The sequence below is a fragment of the Leptonychotes weddellii genome, chromosome X (genome assembly GCF_054177405.1).
Source record: "Leptonychotes weddellii isolate Sample4059 chromosome X, ASM5417740v2, whole genome shotgun sequence".
In the NCBI taxonomy this organism is placed as follows: domain Eukaryota; kingdom Metazoa; phylum Chordata; class Mammalia; order Carnivora; family Phocidae; genus Leptonychotes; species Leptonychotes weddellii.
Window position 1 is genome coordinate 34,159,483 of NC_138385.1, and position 27,507 is coordinate 34,186,989.

General features: G+C 37.6%; 2 protein-coding genes across 3 annotated transcripts in view; one reads left to right on the forward strand and one right to left on the reverse strand.

Annotated features, from left to right (window-relative positions):
* Positions 1–20,238, reverse strand: part of ATG4A (autophagy related 4A cysteine peptidase) — a 53,888-nt gene extending 33,650 nt beyond the window's left edge. Inside the window, exon 1 of the mRNA XM_006749334.3 lies at positions 20,078–20,238. Within this exon, the coding sequence (XP_006749397.1) occupies positions 20,078–20,087 (10 nt within the window). The 5' untranslated portion in view covers positions 20,088–20,238. The remainder of the gene's footprint in view (positions 1–20,077) is intronic.
* An 82-nt stretch (positions 20,239–20,320) lies between these two features.
* PSMD10 (proteasome 26S subunit, non-ATPase 10) lies at positions 20,321–27,195 on the forward strand. Of its 2 annotated transcripts, none has more exons than XM_006749333.3 (5): positions 20,321–20,501; positions 22,700–22,798; positions 23,675–23,821; positions 23,916–24,003; positions 26,273–26,385. In XM_006749333.3, exons 1-5 carry the CDS (start codon positions 20,388–20,390, stop codon positions 26,278–26,280), a joined length of 456 nt encoding a protein of 151 aa, XP_006749396.1. In that variant the 5' UTR covers positions 20,321–20,387; the 3' UTR covers positions 26,281–26,385. The 2 variants fall into 2 exon arrangements, with proteins under 2 accessions (XP_006749396.1, XP_006749395.1); XM_006749332.3 differs by having other exon boundaries at positions 20,322–20,501; positions 23,916–24,082; positions 26,273–27,195.
* The last annotated feature ends 312 nt before the right edge of the window (positions 27,196–27,507 follow it).

Sequence of the window (27,507 nt, forward strand, 5' to 3'; positions counted from 1 at the left end):
AAACAGAGTATCCTAAAAAACTAATATGGATTCACATATTCACACATACTCACACACACATACACAAAGACTAAATGGTCTGGGACCGTGCAGTGCAGGGACAACCATTAAATCACATTTCAACAGGCCTTAGAATACCACTGCATTATAGCATATAATAACTTATAGTCATAACAATGATCCTCACTCAAAAAATTAGATTATGTCCATAAATGCTGTATAAGAAATCAGAGGAGTAAATTGCTTCTTGGTTGGGTGCCCCCCCTTTGGAAAATTCCATTCACGATAGTTAAAATATTAAAAGCTTATGGTGCTTAGAGGGAATCATGAGCCATTTGGAAAATTGGTTACTCAAAATGCCTTTTTCCCAGAAGGAGTGAGGTAACTGAGGTTCTAATTTAGTCGGTACGATGAGATGAATGCTGATGGTATAATATACTCAAGTGTTACCAGGAGGTCAGAAAAAGGAGATGAGCCTGGGATAGCATAATGAGAGAAGGCTTCATGGAGGAGGCAGGGCTCAGGGCTGGGTTTACTTTGAAGTCTCTCTCCATCCAAAACCTGGCTCTGCCTTTTTTATGGCTACCCTTAAGCAGTCCTGCCAGGGTCTCAAGTTTAGAGTCACTAAACAAGACGGGCACGTATTGCATGGAGCACTGGGTGTTGTGCACAAACAATGAATCATGGAACACTACATCAAAAACTAATGATGTATTGTATGGTGACTAACATAACATAATAAAAAAAAGAATAGTTTTAAGGGAAATGTAATGATAGTGAATAAAGAGAAAAATGGGATGCAGATCCTGTATCATGAAGGAGCTTGCTAAGGCTTCAATGTCTGAATAAGCAGAGCCTCTGGTACGGGCAGCAATTGTGCCAAGCAGCAAATATTTTGTGGGAACCACAGATGGCGTACCACCTGTACTCTGAAATTACTGGAAAAGCAAGGTGTAACAAAGAATTTTTACTTGATAGTCTACTTTTATTTAGTATATAGAAGTATACCAGTGGGAAAATACAAAACATTACTAAAAGAAATCAAAGATGATACAAATAAATGGAAAGACATCAGTGTTCATGGGTTGAAAGACTTAATATTGTTAAGATATCCATATTACCCAAAACAATCTACAGATTCAACACAATTCCTCAAAATCCCAATGGCATTTCTTGTAGAAATAGATCAATTCATAAGGAATCTCAAGGAATTCCAAAGAGCCAAAACGATTTTTAAAGAGAAGAACAAAGGATTCACACTTTCTTCATTCAAAACATATTTCAAAGATACAGTAATCAAAACACTTTGATACTGGCATAAAGATAAACAAATCGACTAAGAGAATAGGCTAGAAAGCTCAGAAATAAGCCCTTGTATATATGGTCAAATGGTCTTTGACAAGGGTGCCAAGACAACTCAAGGAGAAAAGGACAGTCCTTTTGACAAATGGTAGTGGGAAAACTGGATATCCACATGCAAAAGAAAGAAGTTGGACTCTTATCATACACCATATCCAAAATTAACTCAAAATAAATTAAAGACCTAAACATAAGATCTAAAAGTATATAATGCCTAGAAGAAAACATAGAGGAAAAGCTTCCTGACGTTGGATGTGGCAATGACTTCTTGGATATTACACCAAAAGGACAAATAACAAAAGCAAAAAGTGACAAACAAATAGGACTGCAGCAAACTTCAAAACTTTTGTGCATTAAAGTACACAATCATCACACTGAAAAGGAAGCCTATGGAATGTGAGAAAATATTTGCAAATAATATATCCATTAAGGGATTAGTATCTGGAACACATAATGAACTCCTACAACTCAAAGACAAAAATCAAATAATCCGATCTTTTAAAATGGACAAATGACTTGAATAGACACTTCTCCAAGGATGATATATGAATAATCAACAAGCATATAAAAAATGCCCAACATCATTAATCATCAGAGAAATGTACACTAAAATTTCAGTGATGTGGAATAAAAGGGATAGCACAGAGGACCAGAGGGGAAGGGAGGGAAAACTGAATGGGAAGAAACCAGAGAGGGAGACAAACCATGAGAGACTCTGGACTCCAGGAAACAAACTGAGGGTTACAGAAGGGAGGGGGGTGGGGGGATAGGGTAACTGGGTGATGGGCATTAAGGAGGGTATGTGATGTGATGAGCCCTGGGTGTTATACACAACTAGTGAATCATTGAATACTACATCAAAAACTAATGACATACTATATGTTGGCTAATTGAACATAATAAAAAATAAAACTAAAAAAACTTCAATGAGCTATCACCTCATACCCATTAGGATGGCTATGGAAAATAACAAGTTATCAAGGATATAGAAAAGTTGGAAGCCTTGTACACTGTTGGTAGGATTGTAAAATGGTGCAGCCACAATGGGAAACAGTCCTGCAGGTTCCTCAAAAAATAAAAAATAGAATTGCCTTATGATCTGGCGATTCCATTTCTGGGTATACATATTCAAAAGAACTGAAATCAGGGTCTTGAAGAGATATTTGAACATCCAGGTCCATAGCAGCATTATTCTCAGTAGTCAAGAGGTAGAAACAATCCAAATGTCCATCAGTGGATGACTGAATAAACAAAATGTGGTATATATGTATAAATGTACAATAAAATATTATTCAGCCTTAAAAAAGGAAGGAAATCCTGTCATATGCTTCAATATGGATGAACCTTGAGGACACTACACTCAGTGAAAAAAAAAGCCAAAGAAGGACAAATACTGTATCATTCTACTTTACATGAGATATCGAAACTAGTCAAACACATAGAAACAGAAAGTAGAATGGTGGCTGCCAGGGACTAGAAAAAAGGTAAGTTGCTGTTTAATGGGTATAGAGTTTCAGATTTTTAAGATGAAAAAGTTCCGGAGATCTATTTCATGATAGTTGAATATATTTAACAGTACTAAACTGTACACTTAAAATAAGAGAGTAATTTTTATGTTATGTGCTTTTTACCACAGTGTAAAAACAGTCAAAAAAAAGAAAAAGAAAAAGAAAAAGAAGAAGTACACCAATGCGGGTAGGAGTCAGAGTGATTTTATCCATTCTTAACTAGATTTTTACGGGGAGAAAGGCTATAATTAACAGAATTCATGTTTTAAGTAACCCCTTATACATCTTCTGGTTCCAAGAAAGGATAGAATAAACACTTTCTTTATTCTTCCCAATAAACATGGCTAAAACACTGAACATTATATATATATAATATATACCAAACACTGGACATTATTTTATACATATATATATACACACAAAATATATTAATATCATTAATATCATGTAATATTTGTATATTATACAGCTTTGAAAGGTAGAGAGAAGACAGTCTGGCTAGGGACCTCAAGACCCAAGTAAGTTCCCTGGGTCTTGTTTTTGACTAATGCATCCTGGACCCAGTGATGGAGAAGCCAGCCACCCAGAAGTACCAATGGGCCCAGACAAAAATAGACCCCAAAAAAGCTCTAGCCAAAGGAATACAAAGTGGTAGCCTAGCAAGATAGAAACCTTTTATTTTTTTAAAGATTTATTTATTTATTTGAGAGAGAGAGAGAGAAGGGGAAGGGGCAGGGGAAGAAGGAGAGAATCCTCAAGCAGACCCCCCAATGAGGCACAGACCCTGACATAGGGCTCAATTCCAGGACCCTGAGATCATGACCTGAGCTGAAATCAAGAGTCGGACACTTAATTGACTGAGCCACCCGAGTGCCCAAGGCAGAAACCTTTTAGATAATAACTTCTGTACTCTAGCCAAGCACCACAGAAAAAAAAACTGTGGCCCTACTCCACACCCATCAGCAAAGGCCAAGTGCAGAGCCTAGACTTCCAGCTTCATCTGGCAGTAAACAGTCACACACCCACCTCCCCCTCTCTTTGAGGTGGGTTCAGAAGAGGCTTAGTGGGCATCTGGTACTTTCATCCCTGCCAGGCAGTAATGAAGCCCCCAGAACATGATGGAAAAGGAGGCCATGAGCAATAGCAAGATGTTCTTCTCTCTCCAAGCTGGCGTTCTGTCAGCAGAGGTCTAGTGGGGAGCGTGAAATTCTACCCCTGCCCAGTAATAATGAGATGCCCCTATTCCTACCATAGTATCAATGAATGGTGAATGGGAAACCTTGAATCCCACCTCCCTCTGGCCATAATGAAGCTATGCCCCCATCCTTTCATCAGAGCAGTCTCAGAGCAGATATGCCAAAACAGAAGACTGAAATAAGATCCAGAGTCTCATAACATAATACTCAAAATGTCCAGGATACAACAGAAAATCCCTCATACAAAAAGCCAGGAATATCTCAAGTTGAGTGAGAAAAGACAATCAATAGAAACCAACAGTGAGCTAATACATATATATTGGGCTTACCCAAGAAAAATTTTTTAATTAAGTTTTTATTTTAATTCCAGTATAGTTAACATACAGTGTTATATTAGTTTCAGGTGTACAATATAGTGATTCAACACTTCCATACATCACCTGGTATTCATCACAACAGGTGCACTCCTTGATCCCCATCATCTAGTTCACCCATCCCCTCCACCCACCTCCCCTCTGGTAACCATCAGTTTGTTCTCTATAGTTAAGAGTCTGTTTCTTGGTTTCTCTCTCTCTCTTTTGTTTTCCATTGCTCATTTGTTTTGTTTCTTAAATTCCACATATGAGTGAGATCATACGGTATTTGTCTTTCTCTGACTGACTTATTTTGCTTAGCATAATACTAGCATTATCCTATACTCTAGTTCCATCCATGATGTTGCAAATGGCAAGATTTCATTCTTTTTCATGGCTGAATAATATTCCATTATATATACTAAACAAACATATACATATATATACATGTAAAAAAATATATATTTACATAAAATTTTTTTTTTTGAAGATTTTATTTATTTATTTGACAGAGAGAGAGATAGCAAGAGCAGGAACACAAGCAGGGGGAGTGGGAGAGGGAGAAGCAGGCTTCCTGCCGAGCAGGGGGCCCGATGTGGGACTCGATCCCAGGACCCCGGGATCATGACCTGAGCTGAAGGCAGACGCTTAACGACTGAGCCACCCAGGCGCCCTACATAAAATTTCTTTATCCATTCATCTATTGATGGACACTTGGACTGCTTCCATATCTTGGCTATTGTAAATAATGTTACTATAAACATAAGGGTGCATGTATGCCTTTGAATTAGTGTTTTTGTATTTTGGGGTAAATACACAGTAGTGCAATTACTAGATCATAGGGTAGTTTTTTTTTTTTTTTTAGATTTTTATTTATTTATTTGAGAGAGAGAGAATGAGAGAGAGAGAACACATGAGAGGGGATAGGGTCAGAGGACGAAGCAGACTTCCTGCCGAGCAGGGAGCCCGATGCGGGACTCGATCCAGGGACTCCAGGATCATGACCTGAGCCGAAGGCAGTCGCCTAACCAACTGAGCCACCCAGGCACCCAATCATAGGGTAGTTCTATTTTTTACTTTTAAAAAAGATTTTATTTATTTATTTATTTTAGAGAGAGCTTGGGTGAGCAGGGGGAGGGGCATTGGGGAGGGAGAGGGAGAGAATCATAAGCAGACTCTGCGCTGAGTGCGGAGCCTGATGCAGAGCTCAATCTTACGACCCTGAGATCATGACCTGAGCTGAAACCAAGAGTCAGACATTTAACTGAATGAGCCACCCAGGCTACCCTGTTGATAACTTTTTGAAGAAACTGCTTACGGTTTTCCACAGTAGCTGCACCAACCAGTTTGCATTCCCACCAATGGTGCATGAGTGTTCCATTTTCTCCACACTCTCACCAACACTTGTTTCTTGTTTTTTATTTTAACCATTCTGACAGATATCTCACTGTAGTTTTGATTTGCATTTCCCTGATGACGAGTGATGCTGAACATCTTTTCACATGTCGGTTGGTCATATGGATGTCTTCTTTAGAGAAATGTCTGCTCATGTCTTCCACCCATTTTTTAATTGGATTATTCATGTTTTGGGCATTGAGTTTTATAAGTTCTTTATATATTTTAGATACTAACACATTATCAGATACATCATTTGAAAATATCTTCTCCCATTCAGTAGGTTGACTTTTAGTTTTGTTGATTGTTTCCTTCACTGTGCAGAAGCTTTTAATTTTGATGTAATACCAATAGTTTATTTTTGCTTTTATTTCCCTTGCCACAGTAGATATATTTAGAAAAATGTTGCTATGGCCGATGTCAGAGACATTACTGCCTGTGCTCTCTTCTAAGACTTTTATGGATTCAGGTCTCACATTTAGGTCTTTAATCCATTTTGAGTTTCTTTTTGTGTATGGTGTAAAAAAGTGATCTAATTTCATTCTTTTGCATGTAGCAGACCAATTTTCCTAATACCATTTATTGAAGAGACTGTCTTTTTCCCATTGGATATTCTTTCCTGCTTTGTCAAAGATTAACTGATCATATAATTGTGTGCTTATTTCTGGATTTTCTATTATGTTCCATTGATCTATGTGTCTATATTTGTACTAGCACCATGCTGTCTTGATCACTACAGCTTTGTAATATAACTTGAAGTCCGGAATTGTGATGCTTTCTGTTTTCCTTTTCTTTTTCAAGGTTGTTTTGGTTTTTATCATGAATGGATGTTGTACTTTGTCAAATGCTTTTTCTGCATCTATTGAAACGATATATAGTTTTTATCCTTTCTCTTATTGAGATGATGTATCACATTGACTGATTTGTGAATATTGAACCACTCTTGCATCCCAGAAATAAATCCCACTTGCTCGTGGTGAATGCTTTTTTTAATGTATTGTTGGAATCAGTTTACTAGTTTCTTGTTGAGGATTTTTACAGAGATACTGGCCTGTAGTTCTCTTTTTTTGTGTATGGTGTCTTTATCTGATTTTGGTATCAGGGTGATACTGACTTCATAGAATAAATTTGGAGGTTTTCCTTCCTCCTCTATTTTTTAGACTAGTTTGAAAAGTATAGGTATTAAATCTTTGAATGTCTGGTAGAATTTACCTGTGAAGCTGTTTGGTCCTGGACTTTTGTTTGTTGGGAGTTTTTTGATTACTGATTCAATCTCCTTGCTGGTAATTGGTCTGTTCAAATTTTCTCTTTCTTCCTGCTTCAGTTTTGGTAGGTTATATGTTTCTAGGAATTTATCCATTTCTTCTAGGTTGTCTAATTTGTTGGCATATAGTTTTTCATAATATTCTCTTACAATTATTTGTGTTTCTGTGGTGTTGGTTGTTATTTCTTCTCTTTTGTTTGTGATTTTGTTTATTTGAGTCTTTTTTCTTTCTTTCTTTTTTTTTTTGATGAGTCTGGCTAGAGGTTTATCAATTACTAATAGGTGGTTTTTTTAAAAAATCAACAAAATTGACAATCTTTAGCTACATTAGCTAAGAAAATAGAATACCCAGATAAATAAAAGCAGATATGAAAAAGGAAATATCATAACCAGTGACACAGAAATTAAAAAGATTATCAGAGACTACTATGAACATTTATAAGCCAACAAATTAGACAAAGTAAAAGAAATGGTTAAATTCCTAAATATATACAACTCATCAATAATAAATTGTGAAGACCCAGAAAAATCTGAACAGAAGTATAACTAGTAAGGAGATTGACTCAGTCATCAAAAAACTCTGAACAAATAAAAGCCTAGGCCCAGATGGATTCACTGGTGAATTCTATCAAACATTTAAAGAAGAATTAACTTCCTTTAAAGTATTAACTTTATTAATTTTAATTTTATTCATTTGTCTATTTATTTATTTATTTTAAAGAGAGAGAGTGTGTAAGCATGGGGTGACGGGCACAGGAAGAGGGAGAGACTCTTATGCAGACTCTGTGCTCAGCACAGAGCCCAATGAGGGGCTTGGTCTCGCGACCCTGAGATCATGACCCGAGCTGAAATCAAGAGTCAGATGCTTAACCAACTGAGCCACCCAGGTGCCCTGAAAGAATTAACTTTAAATTCATTCTTTAAGTTAAGAAATCTTAGCTTAAAGAATTAACTTTATTCTTTTTAAAAAATAATTTCTGAAGCCAATTTTTCTTAAACGCTTCCAAAAAACTGAAAAGGAGGGAACACTTCCAAACTCATTCTGTGAGGCTGCCCTACCCTGATACCAAAACTAGAAAAGGACACTAGAGGGAATGAAAATTGCAGGCCAATTTCCCTGATGAATATAGATGCAAAAATCTTCAAAAATATGAGCAAACCAAATTCAATAACATATTTTTAAAAATCATATACCACAACCAAGTAGGATTTCTCCCTGGGATGGAAGGACGACCCAACCTATGCAAATCAATCAATGTGATACACCACATTAACATAATGGGGGGGAATCACATGATCATCTCAATAGATTCAGATTAGATATTTGACAAAATTCAACAGCTTTACATGTTGAAAAGTTAAGTATTCTAAATTCAACAAACTAAGAATAAAAGGAAACTACCTGAAAATAATAATGGTCATGTATAAAAAGTCCACAGATAACATCATACTCAATGGTGAAAAACTGAAAGCTTTCCTTTAAGATCAGGAACGAAACAGGGTACCCAGTGTCACCATTTGTATTCAATCTAGTACTAGAAGTCCTAGCCAGAGCAATTAGGCAAAATAAATAAATAAATAACATTTAAATCAGAAAGAAAGAAATAAAATTAGCTTTGTTTGTACATGACATAACCTTAAAAGTAAAAACCCTAAAGACTCCACAAAAATTGTTACAGTAAGTGAATTTAGCATGTACTCTAAATATTGTTTATAGGATACAAAATCAACATACAAAAAATCAGTCATCTTTCCATATAATAGCAATGAGCTATCTGAAAAAAATTATTTAGGAAATGATTCCATTAAAATAGAATGAAAAATAATTTAAAAAGTTACAAATAAACTTAACCAAGGAGGTGACCAACTTGTATACTGTAAATTATACAAAGCATTACTGAAAGGAATTTAAAGGCACAAATAAATTGCAAGACATCCCATGTTTGTGGATTGGAAGACAATACTGTGCAAACATCCACACTAACCAAATCAATCTACACGCTGAACATTATCCCCATCAAAATCCTCGTGGCATTTTTACATAAACAGAAAAAGCTATCCTAAAATTCATACGAAACCACAAAGGACCTCAAATAGCCAAAAGGATTCTGAGAAAGAAAAACAATGCTAGAGGCCACACATTTCCTAATTTCAAAATATATTACAAGGTTATAGCAATCAAAACAGTATGGCACTGGCATAAAGACAGACACATAGACCAATGGAATAGAACACAGTGCCCAGAAATAAACTCACACATATATAGTCAAATGATCTTTGACAAGGGTGCCAGGAGTACACAATGAAGAAGGGATATCTCTTCAACAAACAGTGTTGGGAAAATGACATCCACATGCAAAAGAAAAATTGGGCCCTTACCTTACACCATACACAAAAATCAGCTCAAAATTACAGACTTCAACATAAGCTCTAAACTATAAAATGCCTTGAAGAAAACAGGGCAAAAGCTTTATGACATTGGTCTTGGCAATAACTTCTTAAATATGACACTAAAAGCACAGGCAACCAAAGCATAAACAGACAGGTGGGACTACATCAAACTAAAACGCTTCTGTTCAGCAAAGGAAACAATCAATAGAATGAAAAGACAACCTACAGAATAGGAGAATATATTTTTAAACCATGTATCCAATAAGGGCTTAATATCCAAAATATGTAAGGAACCCCTACAACTCAATAGCAAAAAACCAAAAAAAAAAATAAAAAATAAAAATAAAACCCAAAATATCTACTTAAAACTGAGCAAAGGATTTGGATAGACATTCTTCCAAAGAAGATACACATATAGCCAACAGGTATATGAAAAGATGCTCAACGTCGCTAATTGTCAGGGAAATGCAAATCAAAACCACAACCAGGTATCACCTCACACTTATTAGGATGGCCATTATTTAAAAAAAATGAAGAAATAACAAATGTTGGTGAGCATGTGGAGAAACCGGAAGCCTTATGCACTGTTGGTGGGAATGAACAAATGGAAGAGCTGCTATATAAAACACCGTGGCAGTTCCTCAAAAAATTAACAAGGGAACTACCATATGATCCAGCAATCCCATTTTTGGGTATTTATTCAGAAGAACTAAGATCAGTATCTGGAAAAGATATTTGCACTGCCATGTTCATTGCAGCATTATCTACAATAGCCAAGAGGTAGAAATAACCTAACTGTACATCAATAGATGAATGGATAAAGAAAATGTGGTACAGAATATTAGTCTGCCATATAAATAGAAATCCTGTCACATGCTACAACATGGATGAACCTTGAGGACATTATGCTAAGTGAAATGGGCTAGTCACAGAACATCAAACACTGCCTCATTCTGCTTACATGTGGTATCTGAAGTATTCAAACTCAAAGAAACAGAACTTAGAACAACAGAGGTTGCCAGGGGCTGGGCAGAGGGGGAATTGGGGAGTTGCTGTTCAATGGGTATAGAGTTTCAGCCATGCCAGATGAGAAAGTTCTAGAAATCTGCCGTACATCATGCCTAGAGTTAACAATACTGTAATGTAGAATTAAAAATTTGTTGAGAGTGGATCTAATATTATGTATTATTTACTGCAATAAAAACTATGTGACATGAAGCTAAACCACTGCTGAGCGGGAAATTCATAGCACTAAATATGTACCTTAGAAAGGAGGAAAAGTCTCAAATTAAAAAAATCTAATTTCCCACCTTAAAAAACTATAAAAAGAAGAGCAAAATAAACCCAAAGAAAGCAAAAGGAAGGAAATAATAGGTAGAGCAGAAGTCAATAGGGTTGAAAAATAAAAATCAATGAAATAAAGAGCTGATTCTTTGAAAAGGTCAATGCAATCAATAAACCTCTAGGAAGAGTGACAAACTGAAAAAAGAGAGAAGACACAAATTAATATCAGAATGAGACAGGGGATATCACTAGAGACTCTGCAAACTCCCAAAAGATAATAAGGGAATACTACAAACAAATGTACACATATAAATTTTACAATTTATATAGATTGGACCACTTCCTTGAAAACTGAAAACACACACTCACCCAGTATGAAACAGATAATATGAGTAGCCCTATGACTATTACAGAAATTGAATCTGCACTTTTAAAACTCCAAAAAAAGAAATCTCTGGGCCCAGATGATCACACTGCAGAATTCTTCCAACCACTTGACAGAGAATTAATACTGATATTACACAATCTCTTCCAGAAAATAGAAGAGTGAATACTTCCCAACTATTATAAGGCTAATATTTCACTGATACTAAGATCAGACAAAGACAGTACAAAAAATTAAATAACAAGCCAATATCATTCATGAGTACAGACACACAAATCCTTAACAAAACACTAGCAAATAGAATTCTGCAATATATAAACAAATTTATACACTACATGACCAAGTGGGTTTATTCCAGGGATGCATGGCTGGTTCAGTATTTGAAAATCAATCAGTGTAATCTACCATATTATGACAAAATGAGACAACTAATAATGCTCATATCAACTGATACAGAAGAAGCTATTTAACAAAATTCAACACTCATTCATGATTTAAAAAAATGCTTAGAACATTGGCAATTGAAAGGGAATTGCCTCAGCTTTATTTTTTTTAAGATTTGTTTATTTGAGAATGAGAGAGGGTGGAGGAGGGGCAGAGGGAGAGAATATCAAGCTGACTCCCCAGTGAGCATGGAGCCTGACATGGGGCTTGATCCCAGAATCCGTAAGATCATGACTTGACCTGAGCCGAAATCATGAGTTGGACGCTTAACCGACTGAGCCACTCACGCACCCTTTACCTCAACTTTCAAAAGAATATCTACAAAAAAAGAAAGAAAGAAAAACCTACAGCTAACATCATACTTAATGCGGAAAGACTGACTGCTTCTTTGCTAAGATTGGAAACAAGGCAAGGGTTCAGCTATCACCACTGCTATTCAACATACTAGAAGTCCTGGACAGAACAATAAGGGAAGAAAAAATAAATAAAAAGCATATCGAATAAAAAGGAAGAAATATCATTGTCCCTACTTGCAGATGACAAGATGGTCTACAAAGAAAATTGAAGAAATCAACCAAAACAAACAAACACAAAACAACCTCCTAGAACTTAGTCAGCAAATTCAGCAACATTGCAGGGTGCAAGATCATCATACAAAAATCATCTGCATTACTATATACTAGCAATGGACACATGGGAACCAAAGTTAAAAATACAATACCATTAAGAGTCACTCAAATAAATGAAATAGTTATAATTCTCAAAACATATGTACAAGACTTGTATGCTGAAAACGACACAATGCCAAGAAAAGAAATAAAAGAAAATCTAAATAAATGGAGAGACAGTCCCCATTCACGAATTGAAAAACTCAACATAGTAAAGATATCTGTTCTCCCCAAACTGATATACAGGTCTACTATAATTCCTATTAACATCATAGCAATTTTTTTTAAGATATAGGCAAGATTATTCTAAAACATATAGGAAAAGGAAAATAAAGAAACAATATTTAAAAAGTAATAAAGTAGGAGGAATCACTCTACCCATTTTTTAAACTTATTATAGAGTTATAGTAATTAAGACTCTGGGGTGTGGCAGAGCGACAGACACATAGATAGACACATGAGTCAGAACAGAAAACCCAGAAATAGGCCTATACGAATTCAGCATACCCATTTTTTTTTTTTTTACCACAGTACAAAAGCAATTCAATGAAGCTGAAGCAATTGGGTATCTGTAGTTTAGAAAATTAATCTCAACTCAAACCTCACACTATATACAAAAATTACATGAAAATGGATTGTGGACTTAAATGTAACTAGAAAACTTTTATAAGAAATCCAGGAGAAAATCTTTGAGATGCAGGGCTTGATGAAGAGTTGGACAGTACAACAAAAGCACAATCCAGAAAAGAAAAAAGAAATCAATGAATTGGGCACCATCGCAATTAAGTTCTTGCTCTATGAAAAATCCTATTAATAAGATGAAAAGACAAGCCATAGGCTGCTAGAGAATACTTGCATATTACGTATATGACAAACAACTTGTATCTAGACTATACACACAACTCTCAAAACCTGACAGTTTAAAACACACACACACACAAAAAACAAACCCAAACAATGCAATTAGAAAATGGGCAAAGTACACGAAGAAACATTTCACTGAAGAAGATACGGGGGTGGCAAATAAACACATAAAAAAATGTTGACTCTGCTTAGCCATTACAGAAATGCAAATAAAACCACAATAAGTTATTAATCACTATGCACCTATCAGAATAGCTCAACTGAAAACAGTGACATTACCAGTACCAGCAAGGAGGCAGAGACGCTGGATCACTCATACATTGCCAGTAGGGATATTAAATGGTAAAATTGTTTGTCAGTTTCTTTAAAAACTAAACATACACTTACCATAGGACCCAGCAATTGTCCTCCTGGGCATTTACATCAGAGAAACAAAAATTTAGGTCTACACAAAATCCTATACTCAAATGTTCATAACAGTTTTATTTGTAATAGCCCCAAACTGGAAATAACCAAAATGTCCCTCAATAGGAGAAGGGGTGAGCTTCACCCTAATTTTAGTATATCCAAGGCATGGAATACTTCTCAGCAATAAAAAAGAAGAAACTATTGATACACTTATCAACTTGGATGGATCTGAAGTAAAATTATGAAGTAAAAAAATGGAAAAGTCACACACTTTTTGATTCCATTTATATAAAATTCTCAAAACGACAAAATTATAGAGAAGGAGAACACATTAGTAATTGTCTGGGGTAAGTGGTGGGTGTGACCATAAATGGGTAGCCTTCTAGTGATGGAATATTTCTGTATCTTGATTGCCATGATGGTTACACAAATCTACTCATGTGATAAAGTAACACAGAACTGTACACACACATCATTCCAACATCATTTTCCTGCTTTTCATATTGTATTATGATTACATAAAATCATATGATTGGGGCAAACTGGATGAAGAATATACAGAGTTTTTCTGTACTATTTCTACAATAGGTGAGTCTTTTATTATTGATTTTTTAAAAGTTAAAAAAAGAAACCACTTACAGAATAACTTAGAAACAAGAATGTGGAAGCTAAAACCCAAGAATAAGTAAATAAAATGTTTTATTATAATAGTTGGTTGTACAAAGGGATAGATTTTAAATGGGGAAGGTGTATATAGGCCAGTGACATATAATACCAAAGACATTTATCTGTAACATCAAAACATGTGCTTAAAAAAATATTATAGCCACAGATTAAAATATCTCCTATTAAACCAGGCAACTGGCAATTGTGAAGTGTTTGCAATAAGCCACATAAATGAATTACATCTTCAAACAATGAATTATGAATTGCAAAATGTCTTCAGGCCAGTCGTTCAAACTTTATCCAGTAAGTGGTAGGGATGGAGGAGTTTCATTCTGGGTAACCCAGGACGTATTCCTGAGACTGTTACACAGTTCACTGATTTGCATTCACCCTGTGTAAGGTGTCCTCAAGTTTGTTTCACTATAGAATATATTCATTTCCAGTTGTGCTATGAAAAGAGTATTTGCATTGAGTAAAATATTTAGTGATGATTAGAAAGGGCCACATGAGGGGAAATTGCCTCTCTCTGCACTGTCCAAATTTATAACCACTAGCCACATGAAGCTGTTCAAATTTAAAATAATTAAAATTAAATGAAATTTAAAATTTAGTTCCTAGACACATTTCAAGTGCTCAATGGGACTAGTGGCTGTTGTGAAAATTAATACAGGGAAACATCAGTAAAATGGAGTCAAGAGGCCAGAAGGGGGAACTCTCACACCTTACCACTTGCCAGTTGCAGACCCCCAACAGGAAGAGACCTATCTTGTATTCCCAACAGGAAGAAGCCTTCCTTTATTATCCCAGCAGGAGGAAGAAAGATTTTCTCCTTGGGTGGAAATGGCCCAGCCAATGAGAGACTGTCACAACTCAACCAGTAAAAAGCCACTACACGTCAAACTCCCAGTTTACTCCAGTGGGCTTTTTGCTTATAACAGGTCCTCCCAACTCCCCGCTTTCCTCTATAAAACCACATTCTTCTCCTTTGTTCTCCAGACTTGCCTATGGTTTTGCTGTAGCTTGCACGTCCTGAATTGTGATTCTCTGCTATTCCTGAATAAACCCATTTTTGCTGTTAAGGTAACTGACAGTTTTATTTTATTTTTATTTTTTTATTTTTTTTTATTAAAGATTTTATTTATTTATTTGAGACAGAGAGAATGAGAGAGACAGAGAGCACATGAGAGGGGGGAGGGTCAGAGGGAGAAGCAGGCTCCCTGCCGAGCAGGGAGCCCGATGCGGGACTCGATCCAGGGACTCCAGGATCATGACCTGAGCCGAAGGCAGTCGCTTAACCAACTGAGCCACCCAGGCGCCCCATTATTTTTTTATTTTTTTAAAGATTTTATTTATTTATTTGATAGAGAGAGAGAGAAAGAGCACAAGTAGGCAGAGCAGCAGGCAGAGGGAGAGGAAGAAGCAGGCTCCCTGAGGAGCAGGGAGCCCGATGCTGGGCTCGATCCCAGGACCCTGGGACCTGGGGATCATGACCTGAGCCAAAGGCAGACGCTTAACCGACTGAGCCACCCGGGCGCCCCAACAGTTTTATTTTTAAAGTTAACATTACCATACTAGAACAGCATAGATAATACAACTTTTCCATCATCACAAAGAGTTCTATACAACAGCATTGCTCTAGAGCATGAAAAACATGTCATTTTCTTACTATCAGAGGTAGAGTTACAGCCTGAAGAGCTATAGGAATTAGTGTTGCCTTATCTGAGGTTTTCATTTATATATAATTTCATTTTCAGCAATATTGAGCACTATGGTTACAGTGGTTAAATGCTAGGGTGTTAGGCCCAGATTTCAATTTTAGCTCCAACTTTTACTAAATCGTGTGGCCTTAGGCATGTTAGATTGCTTCGATTCTCTGAACCTGCATTCTCATTTTTAAATAGGTGGGGACTGGAGGGATAATAGTACCTACCTCGTAGGATTGTTGTGAAGGATTAAATGAGATATAAGACCAGTATCTGACACATGTGATTGATAAATGTTAGTTATTCTTAGCCTTATAAAGTCCAGAAGATGAATCTGGCTTGTTCTAGGACCCAAAATCTAGGTGACCACGTAGAAAAGGCAACAGGAAACATTCGATCATATGAACAACAAGGGAGTCAGTCCATAATAGGGGCCTCCTTTGATTCTTGATAAACAGTCACCACCTTGTTCCTCCATAACCTGGGGCCAGAGACAAAAGAAACCTTCTCCCTTATAGACCTGTTTGTCTTTCAGCCTTCAAAAAGTCAAGGGTTACCTTACCCTTAGCCTCAAGGGACTCAGAATTGAAAGTTAACTGCCATATGGTAGCAGAAGAAAAAATAAAATAAATTAAAAAATTAATTAAATAAAAATAAATAAAAGTACAAGACACCATCTATAAAAGAAGATAACCCAAACAAGTCACTCAGTAGGAGAGGTACTTAGAGTTGTTTTTCCAGCTGTTCTTAGCAATCAAATCCAATTCCTTGATGTATTATTAAGGTAAAATGTTACTATATTCAATCCTGTGTGAATACCACACAACCAGCCTGCTGTATCTCTATAATTAACAAGATATTTATTGAACACCTACTACATACAGGACACTCACTCTAGACCCACCATCAGTAAACTGCATCTGGCAGGCCAGATTAAGACCACTCATGTTTTTCATCTGGGAAACAAAGTAGGAATGATTTTTACATTTTTAAACTGTTGGACAAACTGCCCTCAGCCACTCTTATCAAACACTGAATGGCTCTGGAAATGAGCTTTCGCTGCAGACTTGATAATGTTTCTTAATTAATTCAATCTAAAATAACAAGGCAAAACAGCACTTCTTTGTGAAACTTACATTGTAGAAAAGTCATTTCAACAACTGCCACTGTTTGAACCAAAAGTAACATCAACATGCTTTACATACTTCCCATAACAAGTCAAAACAACAAAATCACAATGATACACCACCTCACACCCACTAGAATGGCTATAATCAAAAAGACAGACATTAACAAGTGTTGGTAAAGAGATGGAGAAATTGAAACCCTCATACATTGCTGGTGGGACTGTATAACAGTGCAGCTGTTGTAGAAAACAGTTTGGCAGTTCTTCACAAGGTTAAACAGAGCTGCCCTGTGGCCTAGCAATTCTACTCCTAGATATGTACCAAAAGAAGTGAATACACATGTCTGCACAGAAACTTGCACACAAATGTTTATAGGAGCATTATTCATAACAACCACAAGGTGGAAACCACCCAAATGCCCATCAACTGATGAACAGATAAATAAAATATTGTATAGCCATACAATGGAATATTATTTAGCTATAAAAAGGAACAAAGTACTGCTACATAGTAAAATTTGGATAAAGGTCAAAAACATGCTAAGTGAAAGAAGGTAGACACAAAAGACCACATCCTGTGTCTGTTTGTATGAAAACCCAGAAAATGAAAATCCATAGAAACAGAAAATAGATTATTGGTTGCCTAAGGTTGGGAGTAGCAATGAGGAGTGACTGAAAATGGGCACAAGGTTTCTTTCTGGGGTGATGGAAATCTTTTAAATAAGACTGTGTTGATGGTAACACAACTCTAAAATACATTAATAATAAACTGTACACTTTAAAAAATGTAAAACACCAAAAGCATGGTTCACAAAAGAAAAAATTATAAATTGGAACTCATCAAAATTCAAAACCTTTGCACTTCAAAAGACACCATTAAGAAAATGAAAAGGCAAGCAATAGGCTAGTAGAAATATCCACATATCATATATCTGGCAAGGACTTGTATCTAGAAGGTACAATTCAACAATTCAACAATAAAAATACAATAAAGATAATAACTCAATTCAAAAATGGGGAAAATATGTGAACAGACACTTCACCCAAGAAGATACACAACTGGCTAATAAGCACACAAGACGATGCTCATCATCATTAGTCATTAAGGAAATACAAATTATAACCACAATGAGTTATTTCATACCCATTTAGAATGGCTATGATAAAAAGACAGACAATAACAAATGTTGGCAAGGATTTAGAGAAACAGAAACCCTCCTACATTGCTGGCGGAAAAGCAAATAGTGCTGCCATCATGGAAAACAGTTTTGCAGTTTCTCGAAAAGTTAAACATAAATTTGCCATATGTCCCAGTAATCCCACCCTTAGGTATCTACCAATAAGAAATGAAAACACAGGTCCACGGGCAGACTTGTACACAAATGTTCTTAGCAGCTAACATTAGTAGTAATAGCCAAAAATTGGAAACAACCTATCAACTACTGAGTAGACAGAAAAAGTGTGTTATATCCATAAAATAGAATACTGTTTGGAAATAAAAATTAATGAGGTACGGATACATGCTACAATATGGATGAACCTTAAAAATACCATGCTAAGTGAAAGAAGCCAGGCACAAAAGACCACATATTGTAAGATTTTATTTAGATGAAATGTCAAGAATATGCAACTTTATAGAGACAGAAGGTAGATTAGTCATTACCTGGGGCTGGGAGTGGGAACAAGGATTAACTATAAATGAGCATGAAGGATCTTATTGGGGGAGTGAAAATGTTCTAAGACTGATTATGGTGATGGTTGCACCACTCAGTAAAGTTACTAAAAATCATTTAATTATACATTTGAACTGAGTGAATTTTATGGTACATAAAATACATTTCAATAAAGCTGTTAAAAATAAGAAAAGAACAGTAGGGGAAACTGGGTGAAGGGTACACAGGAATTTTGTACTACCTTTGCGATTTTTCTATAAAGCTAAAGCTATTCGGAAATTTTAAAAATCAAATAAAAATTAACAAGAATATGCTTGTGGGTTGATATCAATATTTGGCAGTACCTATCATTGTGAAAAGACATTTACAAAGATGAAATAAGAAAATCTCATTACAGATCAGCATTAACAGATGAACACTTGACATGATTTTTAAGATGGGGAACTCTGTGAGCCCCAATTAAATAAAATGTTATCCCCCCCAAAAGAATTCCATTATTTCTACTAGTAGTCCTATATAACAACAACAACAAAAAAGTACTCAACTATTGTTTTATTTTGGATTTCATCAATAAACATTTGTTGAAATTTGTTTTCTCTCTTGTTATATAAGTGCCTATAAATTATCCGCAATTCTGCCTTTTGGCCTGCAACGCCTAAACTATTTACTATCTGGCGCTTCACAGAAAGTTTGCCAAGCCCTGCTCTACACCATAACAGGATAAATATAAACATAATCAGTCTCTTTCTTGAGTGTATTCTTATCATTACCTAGTTTTGGCATAAAGCCCTCTTGGATATGCCCTATAAAGGATAAGCCTTGCATCTCTTTGGGATTTCCATAAATAGAAACACTATTAGCTTAATATTTCTAGCAAAGCCTCGGTGTCATCATTATTATCATGACATTAAAGGGCCAACACCATACCACAGTATCAAGATGACTCTCATCAAGTTGTGATGTCACCAGGCCATGGACTCACCGAGGTCAATTAGATATCAAGTGGCTCCTATGGCCTCACACCCTGCCTTTGGCATCACCCTGGCACATCACCTTACTACGGAGTCATATGCTATCACTGCTGTGGCAGAATTCTGCCCTGATGCCACTCCGCCGAGATGTCAGAATAATTAACCCCTACTTGTTTCCACTCCTTTGGCGGCGGCAGGGAGGGGGAGGGTAGCCGCCGCCACCCGCAGAGCCCAGGAGGTAGCCCTCAGCTCCTACTGTTGTCCCTTCCGCCTGCCACTGCAGGTCAGGGCCCCCGTGGGACAGGACCCTCAGGCTCCCATAGCTCTCTTGCCAGGACCCCGCACCCGTTTCTCGCGGCCGACTCAATGGCCCAACAGCGACCACCCACCCAGGTTCCACACGAAGCCGCTCCCCGTACCTGACTCCATTCTCCAGCTGTCATCCTGGGCCAATTCCACCGGCCACTTGACTACGGCGGCCGCAAGGGACCCTGGGACCTGTAGTTCCGCGCTGCTAGGGGCAGAGTCGGAGAGAGCGGTAAAGGCGCCTCCCCGCCCAGAACCGCGCTCAAACTGCAACTCCCAGAGGCTCCCCTGGGTGGGAAAGAAGCAAAGGAATGAGGAAGACCAGTGATTGGTGGAACTCAGCCGGCTCTTTTGATTGGCAGTCATAGCTGGCGACGTGAGGCGGCAGTGGGTCGCGCTTCCCGGAGATCCTGGGAAAGAGACATGGAGGGGTGTGTGTCTAACCTAATGGTCTGCAACCTGGCCTACAGCGGGAAGCTGGAGGAGTTGAAGGAGAGGATCCTGGCCGATAAATCCCTGGCTACTAGGACTGACCAGGTAAAGCAGCGCTGGGGCCTCTCCGCAGGCGGCGGCGTCGACGAGGCCCAGGGTGGCTGCCTGGCCTGGCCCAAGGGAGGCCGGTTCCGTAAGGGCCAGATCCCCGCCCCCGCCGCCCCATCCTTAGCCGGGGTCACCTCAGGACTCGGAATCGGGCGGCGGGAGCTAGCCCCGCAAACCTCAAATATTTGGGGGAGGAGGGGCGGTACTTAGCTCGCTGAATTTTGGATATTTCTAGAACGTTTACCGCGTTTCTCAGAAATGCCCAATCTTTGAGCTACCCGTGGAGGAAAGCTTTTTTTTTTTTTTAATGGGTTTCTTTACTTTTTACTCGTCGTTTTATTCCATGAAACACGTGTAACCGAACGCCAATTCTGTGCCAGGCAGTTTGCTAGGAGCTGGGGATACAGTCGAGTGGAAGAAGCAGACGTTAATAAAGTAACCCCAAATCACACGTCCGGTAACAAATTGTGGTGACTACTCTGGAGAGAAGTTTACGTGGTGCTTTCAGAACACAGAATGGCAGGACCTGATTTAATCTCCCTTAAAAGAGCGAATGTTGTGATAATTGAAAAGGTTTTGCAGAGGAGGGAAGGTTGGTTAGATCTTGAAGGATGAGTGGGATTTTCCTGGGGCAGTGAACGGGCATTCCTAGGCAGAGGCAGAACAAAAGTGAATGGACTTTGGGAAGTGTTTCTGCTCAAAGGACCCTCATGCTTTCACCCCGAGTTTCTAGAAAGATTCACGGTGACCTCAGCAAGCCAACAAATATTTATAGATTGCATTCTTTATGACAGGTACCATGCTAAGCACTAAGCAATACAGTGTCAGGGATTTACAAATCTCCATTTTGTGTCTTTGGGAAGAGTAAAGTCAGGAGACTGACTCCTGGGACTTTTCTTTATTGCTCAACCTGAAAATGGCTTTACCTTTACCTAATTTACCTTCATGATGGTCTGATAATATTTAATACTCGAAATTTAAGTTAATAATGTCAAATTAAGATTTAATAATCTATTCTTCATTGAGTCAGTGGAATAAAAAAGAGGGAAGCTATTCCAGGTCAAGCGACTTTAAGAACCGACAGTCATATGCAAATTACGGGCCTTGTATGGAGCCTGATTGAAAGAAGCTAACTATTAAAAAACATTTGGGGGACAACTGGGGAAATCTGAATACCAACTTTTAGATGTTATCAAGGAGTTAGTGTTAATTTTGGTAGGTGTGATAATGGCCTCATAGCTCCGTTGGACAGCATCCTTATTCTTTAGATACTGAAATATTTAAGGATGAAAAATCATGATATTTAGGATTTGTTTTTAAAAACCTCATCGAGGAAATGAAGTGAGGCAAATATGGCAAAATATTAAATCTAGGTGATAGACATATGGGTTTCTATTATAGTCTCTCTATTTTTATGTGTTTGAATTCTTTTGTAATAAAGTTTAAAATACCACTTTCTTTTCCATAGAGCTAAGAAGTACAGCTGTCACTGCAAAAAAAGAAATTCCCTTTGAGAAACACAACTAACTCCTGGCTTATTAGCTTTTTAAAGTAATGTTGCTCTCTAATTTTGTGTGTGGTATGCTTTTTAAATGAATCTATAGATAATCTCAACTAGTTTTATGAACGTTTCTTTCCCATAAGGTTCATTCATTCTTTCCAGAACATCTGGAAATTTCAATGTCAGACGGGTTTATGGCCCAGTTTCACCATTTACTAGCTGTGTGACCTTGGGCAAGTTGTTTAGCCTGAGGAGTCTTAGTTTCCTTATCTGGAAAATGGGGATAATGTCCACTGTGCAGGATCATGGAGCTTAAATGAGACAATGACTGCAAAACTCCCAGCAGAGTGCCTGGCATAACAGTACATAAATAACGTCACAGTAAATAGCCAAAGGTCTATTTCTGCCAAAGCAGTGAAATCAGTCTCGTGCTCAACTGCTTTCGAGGCCGGATTCTGCCCAGAATTACATTCATCAATGGGTTCTCCCCCATGTTACTGAAACCTTGGTCTCTCTTACAATAGTAAGTAATATGGTGTAAGTTTACCTACCTGAGGATCCCGTGCTCTCCATTTCTTGTTCCCAGACTATAGGCTTGCTGGCCCCAGTATTAATCTTTTTTGGCATTCTTGCCTTCCTTCTTCTATTTCTCTTCAAGAATGTCAACCGTCTTGCTTCTCTGTTTCCCATGCAGGACAGCAGAACCGCGTTGCACTGGGCATGCTCAGCCGGACATACAGAAATTGTGGAATTCTTGCTGCAACTTGGAGTGCCAGTGAATGATAAAGATGATGTGAGTCCTAGGCAGAGTTGATAAAGGCCCGGTTATCTTTAGACTCCAGACTGGTGTTTACTGAGGACTGAGTATCAAGCTCACAAACAAAATTGTAACCTTTATGACTACGCAGTTAGTTACAGCAGGGCCTTGGTGACCTCACACAGGTCTAGTGGGTGCATTATTTTAGAATGTTGGTTCTGCCACTCATACCCCATAATTTAAGGTTAACATGCAGATTAAGGCTACAAGACTACAAATCCTTTTTATTATGTTGGAAGGCTTTTTTTGTGTGAGCACTGCCTGAATACTCAGGGCCTGGGTATCCTTTTGTTGTTGTTACACAGAGATTTATTGTAATGGTATTGGTTATATTGAGATAAAACTTGGTGAAGAATAAGGATGGAAATGTTTTGTAGGCAAAGATGCCTTTTCAAGGATGCTCACTGAAGGAATATTTATAATAGCAAAGAAATAAAAACAATTCAGTATAGGATTGCTTGAATACAGTAGGCGTAGCCATATTAATAAAATAATATGCAACCAATAAAGTCAAGAATCCAAAGGACAGAAAATTCTCACAACAAGGCAAGAAGTGGACATTGTGGGAAATGCAACTCACAGAACTTTATATCCTATAATCCCAATTGGAAAACACATTAGAATTACTCCTATATCATTATTTCTGTGTTACGGGATTATGGGTGGTTTGGCGTCCCTCTTGTATACATCTACTTTCCAAATTTTCTGCAGTGTTAAATGAGGGGAAAAGAAGGTTATTTATTTATTTTTTTTAAATCATTCACACACAGCTCTTTGTAAACCCTACGTACATGTCAGCATTAATCCCTGTGCCTTCCCCCCTCTTTTTTGTACCCCCTACCTCTTTCATAGGCAGGTTGGTCTCCTCTTCATATTGCTGCTTCTGCCGGCCGGGATGAGATCGTAAAAGCCCTTCTGGGTAAAGGTGCTCAAGTGAATGCCATCAACCAAAATGGCTGTACCCCCTTACATTACGCAGCTTCCAAAAACAGGCACGAGGTAGGCTCCCGTTCCTTGGCTCCTCCTCTTGAGTTCCGAACCTGTACACAAACACAACTAGACGTCTGCATTGTTTTCTTCCCCGGGGTTCCAGATCGCTGTCATGTTACTGGAAGGCGGGGCTAATCCAGATGCTAAGGACCATTATGAGGCCACAGCAATGCACCGGGCGGCAGCCAAGGGTAACTTGAAGATGATTCATATCCTTCTGTACTACAAAGCATCCACAAATATCCAAGACACTGAGGGTAACACTCCTCTGTAAGTGACAAGTAGCAGTCATTTGTGCTCTCCTTGACATTAGCCTGCTTGCACTAATTCTCACACGTCGTTTCTTTTTTTTCTGCTTATAATCATAATACATGTGTATGAACACAAAAGTATAAGGATAAAAGTTAAAATTGCCTCTGTACTTTTCATATATTTCCTCCCATTCTTTTGTATGCAAATACGCATATTTAAAAAAGTTTTTTTGCAAAATTGGGATCATACTGTGTATGTAATTATATCCTGTTCCTTTAACCTCATAGTATATTGTGAGCATTTTCCAATGTTATTAAATATTTTTTTTTATTAAATGTTTTTAAAACATTTTTGAATGGCTATATACAATTCCATTTTATGGATGTGCCAGGATTTAATCATTCCTCTGTATTGTTTAAGCTTTTTTGAGTTTTCCATGAATACAAATCATGCTACATTGACCAAGTTTATACAAAAATCGTTGGCCATATTGTTGATTATTACCTTAGTATAGTCTCCTAGAAGTAGGACTGCTGAGTCAACGAATACACACATTTTGAGACTATTGCTATATATCGCCACATTGCTTCCAGAGGAGTTGTATCATTGTACCCGCCCGACAGCAGGTTTGAGAATGCCTGTTACCCCCTCACCAACACGGAAAATAGCCTTCTGTTATATCAGACGTGGTATATCAAGTTGTCATTTGCATTTTTTTATTATCAGCGAAGTGAAACATCTTTTAATGCCTCCAACTAATTAGATTTCTGCTCTAAATTAGAACCTTTTGTGTGTCCCTTTCTCTGCTTTCGGGGAATTTATTTTTTGTGATTTTTTTTTTTTTAAGTGCACTTGACGTGCTAAAAATATTAGTTTGCTGTGTTAGTCGAAACTCTTTTTTTCCCAGTTTGTCTTTTCATGTTCATTATTTTTTTTAAAGAACAGAAGTGTTTCAGCTTCTAAGTAGTCAGACCTATTAATCTTCCCTCATGACTGGAAAGTCCTTTCTCACCCTGAAATTAGTTAAATATTTACCTGTATTTTACTGTAGGTTTTTAAAACAAAAAACAAAGACATTGCATTGGTTTTGGTTGAGAGTTCCTGTTCTTCATGTAACTAGATCCATCTGGAATTGATTCATGCCTATGACCTGAGGCCATCCTCTGCCTTGGTATTTTTTTCTGCAGTACGTGGCTATTTTTCTTCCTTAGTGAGTGGTGACTTTTTTGAACCAGAAATTCTGAGTCTCCTTTTTAGTCTAAAGTGAGATTCAGTCTTTTTCAAGTATTGTTTTCTTAACTCTTCGTTTTAAAAATCTTTTCTTTAGTCCCGAGTGACTCTGTTTAGAAAGACTTGCCCATGCTAGCTCTCTTCTCCATAACAAGGAAGAAACCTAGGAGTCAGGCAGGACAGGGTCCCGGGAAGAGCCTAGGATTTGGGGATAGCTAGATGCTGTTTACTCAATTCAAACTCAGCCACTTAACCAACTATATTAAATACGTACATTAAGTAACTTGGAGAAGTAACTTAACCTTCCCGAGCCTTAATTTTCGCACCTGTAATATGAGGATAATAATTCCGTCCTCACTAGATTGTTGTGAGGCTTAGATAACATGACAGGTAAAGTGCTTGATACCCTGCCTGATAAACCGTTAGTGCCTGCTGAGGTTTCCCCCTCAGTTACCGCCCAGCCCTGTCAACAAAGGTAAGGACTTCGACCTCTGCCACAATTTCAACTGTAAAGTGGGGATAATTACCACCACGTTAACTTACAAGGTGGATGTAAGGATCAAATGAGATAACAACACCTTTTAAACTGCTTTTCCAAAATTCCAACCACACAAATTGCTGTTAGCAGATTATGAGCTGGGGCTTTTCTAAATTGTAGCCCCAAAGTATTGGGTGCCTTTGGGGCAGACTACTCTGATCTCCATAAAATATGGAAGCTGTTCTTAGGCTGGCATTTAGATCCCTTCTTCGATGGTTGTGTGTCCAGAATTACGATACGTGATCTGGTACCATAAGGCTGTTCCACGGAATTTTAGCTTACGAACAGTCTTTCCCATGCAAATCGATCTTTCCTTTCCTAACTAAATATTCTAATATTATACCACCTAGTAATATGCAGTTCAGACCACCTGTCAGGAAATTCTCATTGTTACATAGAATCGGTAGGGAGTAATCAGTCTTTGTGGTCCTCAATTTCAGACACTTAGCCTGTGACGAGGAGAGAGTGGAAGAAGCGAAACTGCTGGTGTCCCAAGGAGCAAGCATTTACATTGAGAATAAAGAAGAAAAGACACCCCTGCAAGTGGCCAGAGGTGGTTTGGGTTTAATACTCAAGAGAATGGTGGAAGGTTAAGCAGCTTGGATGTATTCTTCCTGTGTATGTTTCTGTGGTTGTCCCCAGTGTCCTGGAAACTCATGTCCTTGTGCACAGTCCCTCGTCTGTGAACAATGAAGTGTTTTCGTCTTTAAAGTCTTATAAACGTGTCGAATATTGTTCCTGCTGAGGTCTTTGTTCTAAGCTTACAACTAGCTTGCCAGGCATTGAATAACTGTTGAGGTTGTTCTACTCTTGTTGTATATTATGCCATACCGAATTTGGGTTAATTTTGAGTTAGTTGGTTCTGTGGCTTTGGTGCATCTTTAGCACCTTCCCCTCTGAGGCAGAACAACCCCAATAGCACCACGCTGTTTGTCACGTGTTTCTAAGTAGGTTCTTGAATGTTCACTGTCCAGTTGAAACACATCCTAACTTGTCTCTCAAGCTCACTCAGAGGCCTATACCAAAAATTTCTGTTTTTTCAACAATACGCTTTGATCTTTTTGTTTTGGGAGGAATACATATATATTTTAAAGGACCAAATTTTCAGTTGGAGGCCATGCTATCCAAGTTCAGAATTCCTAAACACTAAAATAATGAAAAATAAGAGCCTGTGTATCCATGTATCTTTTTAATGAGCTCTTTCCCTCCAAAATAAAATGTATTGTTTTTAAAACAGAAGTTTTAAAGTACCTATATTAAGTCATCCTGTATTGGGAAGAAATGTCAAACTTGTTAACGTGATATGTAACAAAAACGTATTTTGATTTGTATTTCAGAAACAAAAAATAAAATGTTGCGAGAATCTCCCGGTTTCTCTTTCAAATCAGACATCCCATGTAAGCCTTAAAATCCTCCATAAAGACATTTCTCAGTTTTGCTAGCTCTAACGTCAATAAAATTAGCGAAGCTTGAGCTGCAGCTAAAATCTTTAAAAATAGTAATCTTCTGAATTGCTAATTAATTGTGAGCAAAGAAAATAAGTGTAACCTTGATCTCAATTTAGGGAAACAACGTAAATGATTGCTATTGTCATAAAATCTAATGAACTCCAAGTGACTCTTCAAATTATTTTTTTAATTCAAATCTCATGCTGCAAATATTGCTTAAAATAAGT

Excerpts from the sequence above, each read along its gene's own strand:
- PSMD10 (XM_006749332.3), top strand. The coding sequence starts at position 20,388 with ATGGAGGGGTGTGTGTCTAACCTAATGGTCTGCAACCTGGCCTACAGC. Across the intron at positions 20,502-22,699 it reads TGGCTACTAGGACTGACCAG|GACAGCAGAACCGCGTTGCA; the intron begins GTAAAGCAGCGC and ends TTTCCCATGCAG. Across the intron at positions 24,083-26,272 it reads ACTGAGGGTAACACTCCTCT|ACACTTAGCCTGTGACGAGG; the intron begins GTAAGTGACAAG and ends CCTCAATTTCAG.